Source organism: Malus domestica, chromosome 03 (genome assembly GCF_042453785.1).
Source record: "Malus domestica chromosome 03, GDT2T_hap1".
Classification (NCBI taxonomy): Eukaryota; Viridiplantae; Streptophyta; class Magnoliopsida; order Rosales; family Rosaceae; genus Malus; species Malus domestica.
In genome coordinates this window covers 30392595-30398594 of record NC_091663.1, presented here as the reverse complement: position 1 = coordinate 30398594, position 6000 = coordinate 30392595, and the positions used below count along the sequence as shown (strand labels likewise).

General features: G+C 35.8%; 1 protein-coding gene across 1 annotated transcript; it reads left to right on the top strand.

Annotated features, from left to right (window-relative positions):
• The first annotated feature begins 2071 nt into the window (after positions 1 to 2071).
• LOC139194115 (uncharacterized) lies at positions 2072 to 3656 on the top strand. Its single transcript, XM_070818438.1, has 3 exons — positions 2072 to 2245; positions 2313 to 2388; positions 2472 to 3656. The coding sequence occupies exons 2-3, from the start codon at positions 2379 to 2381 to the stop codon at positions 3614 to 3616; spliced, it is 1155 nt and encodes a 384-aa protein (XP_070674539.1). The 5' UTR covers positions 2072 to 2245; positions 2313 to 2378; the 3' UTR covers positions 3617 to 3656.
• The last annotated feature ends 2344 nt before the right edge of the window (positions 3657 to 6000 follow it).

Genomic DNA, 6000 nt, shown 5'->3' with positions numbered 1-6000 from the left:
AATTGGATTATTATTAAAGTGGATTATTATTAAATTGGATTATTATCAAAAAGGAATATTATTCATCACTATGTTTTATATTAGGATTATTTTCATGAAACATAATTATCATCATTTATAGTAGGATTATTTATATTAGGATTATTATCAAAAAGGAATATTATTCATCATTTATATTAGGATTATTTTTTTATCAAATTGGATTATTATTCATTAATATTAGGTTTTATTATTCCATATTATTTTTTTAATTACTTAAATTTTTACAATCATTTTCTTTACTTCATATTGTATTCTTCTGTAGAATAACTTTATTATTTAGGTTCTCTTAAAAAACTTTATTATTTAATTCTTTTGTCTAATTTTCATGAAAAATAAATGTAGGTACGTTTAAGATGTCTAGTGGAGCTAGTAAACGTGATCCAGCTTGGGAACATGGCGACCCAATAGACGGAAACAAACATGGCACAATTTGCAAATATTGTGGTCGGGTAATGAAGAGTGGTGGAGTGACACGACTTAAGTACCATCTTAGTGGATTAGATCCAGCAAAAAATGTCCAACGATGCGATAATGTCCCCCCAGAAGTGAAGGCGTTCATCAGCACATTATTAAAAAATAAAAAACAGCAGAAGGAAAAGATGACACAAGGAATGGAAAATATTCGAGCTGGGCTACGGGGAGAAGTCTATGGCCAAGCGGTTGACAGTGATGATGATGACGATGAGGACGAATGTGATGATGACATGGGACCTGAAGAACGACGCAGTTTGAAACAAGCATTACGTGCCTCCAAACAGTCAGCATGGGAAAGAGAACACCTTCATAAAATTCCTAATAGGGGACAAGGTTCCGGGACAAGTGGTGGTGCACAAATGAGACGGGGAGGCAGTCTTAGAGAATCACAACCAACACCACCAATAGCCCCAAGTTTATATAAGTCATCCAACGCACGTCAAAAGAGTGTTTGGAGTTATTTCAAGGGAGGTAATGTGAAGGAGGGAATGGGGCGTCTAATTAGCAAGTTCTTTATCTATGAAAATGTCCCTGCTGCGAAGGCATCATCACATCATTTCAAAAATATGGTTGTGGGATGTCAACAAGCCGGTGTTGGAGTACAACCTCCCACTCCCTATGAGATAAGAAACAAATATTTGGATATGGAGTATAAAGACATTGGCGAGTATGTTAACAAGTTGAGGTCAAAGTGGGAAACTAATGGTTGCACAATCATGTGTGACGGATGGACCGGCCCGACCAGATTATCTATCATCAACTTCATGGTATACTCCAAGGGAAAGACAATTTTTTTGAAGTCTGTTGATGCTTCAGACCATATAAAGAATTACAAGTATATTTACAAATTATTGAGGGATGTAATCATGGAGGTGGGAGAGCATAATGTTGTCCAAGTCGTGACTGACAACGGTTCTGCATTTGTCAAAGCTGGAAAAAAGTTAATGAAGCATCATAATGTGTTTTGGACATCATGTGCAGCACATTGTATTGATCTTATGTTTGAGGCAATGGGGAAGATAGAGAATGTTGCTACTGTGGTCAAAAGAGCTAGAACGATCACAAATTATATTTACAATCACGGTTGGTTGTTGGCAAAGATGCGTGAATTTTGCAGAGGATAAATTATTCGTCCAGCTACCACTCGATTCGCCACCAACTATATTGCATTAAACAGCCTACTCAAGAAGAAAGCAAGGTTGAAGCAACTATTCACTAGTGACGATTGGGCCAACCACAATTTCAGCCGCTCAAATACAGGTCGTATGGTGGAAAGTATAGTGCTTGATCATGCTTTTTGGAGTCAAATAGAACATGTGTGTCAAGTGTTTGAACCTCTTTACAAAGTTTTACGGATCGTTGACACAGAAGTGTATCCTACTATGGGGGCAGTATATGAGTTGATGCGTGTAGTGAAGGATGAATTGGAAAGAAAACATGGTGCAAGGTGGGTCGTAAAAATAATTGAAGACCGATGGTATAAAACATTATACCACGATTTGCATGCAGCATGTATAAATTATGTCATAATTTGCAATTCATTTCTTTAGTTGCATAAGTATTATTTATCTTATTAGAGTATGTGTTTCTTTGAACAGCATATTATTTGAATCCCCGATACCAATACAGACCCGGTGTTGGAGATGATGGTAACCTTATACGTGCTGTACATAATGTATACTCTAAATTAGACCCTGCATCACCAGCAGTTGGCCAATTTGGAAATGAGGTACACAATTACTTAAATTATAATAATTACTTTGTTGGATTAAACTAACACAATATATTGTATTCAGCTAACATGGTTTAAAGATGCAAGAAGAACATTTGGAGAACCAACATCAGTTGCTGCTCGAACAAATATGTCTCCTAGTGAGTATAAACATATTTCACTATAAGTTTATAATAGAATTTGTTGGAGTTATTAGGCTTATCAACATTATTTTTCATTGGAGCTGAATGGTGGATCATGTATGGGACCGATGCACCAACTGTGAGAAAGTTAGCAATAAAAGTATTATCACAAACAGCTTCCTCATCTGCTTGTGAAAGAAATTGGAGCACATTTGCACTCATACACACAAAGCAAAGAAATAAGTTGGCTCATAGTAGCTTGGAAAAATTAGTTTATTGCTACTACAACATGAAGCTTCAAATTCGAGATAAGGAAGCAGAAATCGATCATGTCGACCGTGGTGACCCACTAGATGTGTTTGATATTGTTGGTGAAGATGATGATACGGAGGGTAACCAACTTTTTCAATGGATTAGACCTCTTCATTTAGATGATGATGAAGGCAACCCAGCTCCCAGAGTTGCTGAAGAAGCACGTAATGAAGGGATAAATGTAGAAAGAGTATTAGAGGAGGAGGTGGGATCTAGCAGCGCTGACTCTTTCGAAGAACTTTTGCACCCAAGACCAAGCAACACTGGAATTCCACCTTTTTCCAATCCTACACAACCACAACATCGTGCTGATACTAATGATAGCTCTAGTACAAGATCAGGAGACTCACCTACCACCGGAGGTGGGAATGATGAAGGACATAGTGGAGCTGGAGGTAGTGGTGGTGGATATGGAAACTATTATGGACCACCATCTCCCGGATATATGAGCCCCTTCACTGGTGAGGCAAACTTCACGCATGCAACACAGGATGATGACCATGGCAGTAGGCGGGCAGGACCAGGAATTGGTGCCATAGGGAAGGACTATACTCGCAGAGAAAGAGGCAAAGGGATTTTGTCAAGTCAAGAAGATGACTCGTTATCTAGAACTTCAGACTCTGTTGGATTGGGAAGTAGTAACTATGGTTATACTCATAACCAACCATTTCCCTACCCTTCATATCCCATTCCTGTTGGGATGGAATCGAGCGACTCATGGAAACAATCCCAGCCTCAATCTTCAAATGATTTTTCTTATGGACAACCTCAACCAATCTCGGATCCATATGGGTGGCATATTAACAATTACATGCAAAACTATTTTGGGGATTTATCATTTGATAACTACTCTTCACAATACACTCATTCTACACATAGAGATGATGAAGATAGTGACAAATTTGAACCTCATAAGAACTCTATGTGGTACTAAAGTGTAAAATATTGTACTAATTCATTATATATAAATGATTATGGTGTGTTTAGACTTCTTTCATTAATTACTACATATTTTCTACACTCATAATGTTTGTCAGATCGCTATATAATCAACTTGATAATGTTAAATCCATCATGCAATGCATTTCCTTCCAATTTTTTGTGATAAACTAATAGATAATTGACTAAATAAACATCCTACAAAGTTTCAATAAAAATTTCCAAGTTTTTCTTACAATTTCCGTGGTTTCCATGTAATTTTTATCGATATCGATATTTTACCGATATTTCCATCGATATTTCCGTGTTTTCGGACTACCGATATTTCCGATATCACCGATATTTTCTTCCTTGTCGACAACAACTGAAGCCGCCCATATCGAGTGGCTGATGAGCCATCTCGTTTATCTTCTGTGTATTTTACTTGTTACCCTATTTCTCGAGAAGTAAAGGGATGAACTCAAGTATATTTTAAAAGGGTATGAAGCAAAGAGAACTAGACAAAAGAAAATTTTAGTCTAATAGACAAAAAAATCCATATGTATATCAATATAGGGTTCTTTCACAAATGATCTTTGAAATTGACCCTTATCATCAATATGGTCATTGAAATTGAAAATCAGTTAATGTAGTCCATAAAAATAGGTGTCTCAAAACAATGTGGTCATTTCATCACAATTCTGTTAAAAAATTTGTTAAATGCGGATGTAGCACATAAATGGGTCCCATAAGTCATTTTTTTCTCACAAATGATCATTAAAATTGACCTACGACATCAAAATAGTCCCTGAAATTGACATGTGGCATCAAAATGGTCACTGAAATTGAAGTTCGATCAATGTAGCCCCTTAAGTAGGTGTCCCAAATCAATGTAGTTTTTCCATCACAATTCTGTCAAAAATTATGTTATATACTGATGTGACACATAAATGGATCACACAAATATAATTAAATTAAAACAAATTACAAATAGGTTTAATAATTTAATAGTTAATAAAAAGTTGTGAACCCCAAAGCCTAGTCCTACAATCACCTCTGATCCTAGTCCACATTCCTCTACCTCATTCGTTGTTTATTCTCTAAAAAAAATTCTCAATACATTGATCTTTACACACTTTGACACCCTTCACCGAATTGAACTTGAATCGAAATCACCTTTGGTGACGGCTTGTCTAATTGGCAACAACTTCTAGGACATCACCGTTAACATTTAGCTGATCAACATCCTCACAACCTTAATCTTGGAGAGCTTGTTCAGTGCTTTCCTAGTGGTCTGGTGACTTAAATAACGACGAGGTCTGTCTTGAGATAATGAGGTTATAACCGAGATGCGTCTATTATTGGTTGAAAACTATTTCCAAACTCTCTCTTAGGCTTTGGTTAAGCCTTGGACCTTTGAGAATTTATGGAAGGGATATCTCTTTGGACTAGATCCTACTATAAGAAAAAATTTCATTCTGCAAAAAAGTAGTTAGATAACTTTTTAAATTAATTATGAAACCCACATCAGCACATAATAATGTTTTTTACATAATTGTGGCAAAATGATCATATTGATATGCGACACCTATTTTCAAGGACTACATTCATCGATTTTCAATTTTAGGGATCATCTTGATGGCTTGGGTCAATTTCAGGGACCGTCTTGATGGTGTGAATCAATTTCAGGGACCATTGGTGATAAAAACCCGTAAATCTAATTTTTAATATAATTGTAACGAAAGTACCACATTGATTTAGACACCTATTTTCAGGGATTACATTGATTGATTTTCAATTTTAGGGACCATCTTGATGATGAGGGTCAATTTCAGGAACCATTTATGATAAAAACCCTAACAATAAATTTTTTTTGTACCGACGAGGTTTTCCAAACAAAAAATAAAAAAATTCAGACGTAAAAGATAAAATGGTATTTCTTTTGTGAATTCAGATCCTCACCGGATTTTCTTTGTAAGCATCCTAGGAATTCGTGAACCATATTTGTTCATCGTACATCGTGCAGTCAGAAATCATTTTAAATATTTTTATTTAAAATTAAATATAAACAGTACTTGACAAAAACTGACCGCATGATTTACGAATCTCCAATATCTTCACCATAAAAATGGAATTGGATCTGGTCCGGAGCCAAGAATCAAATCATCTGGACGACTGATTGGTGTGTAAAAGAAATCAGAATTGTTGATTTTATGTGGTGGGCCAGGAAAATTAATTAATGTGGAACGTTAGATTCAATTTGTGCGGTCAAGATGAATTGATCCTTAAGCTCTGGACACTAAGGTCCAGAGCATATCCAATTCCCATAAAAATGATCGTGTTGGCTATTTTGGATTCGTTTGGATGTGTTTTTAAAATGACTAAAAGTACTTTTAAAGA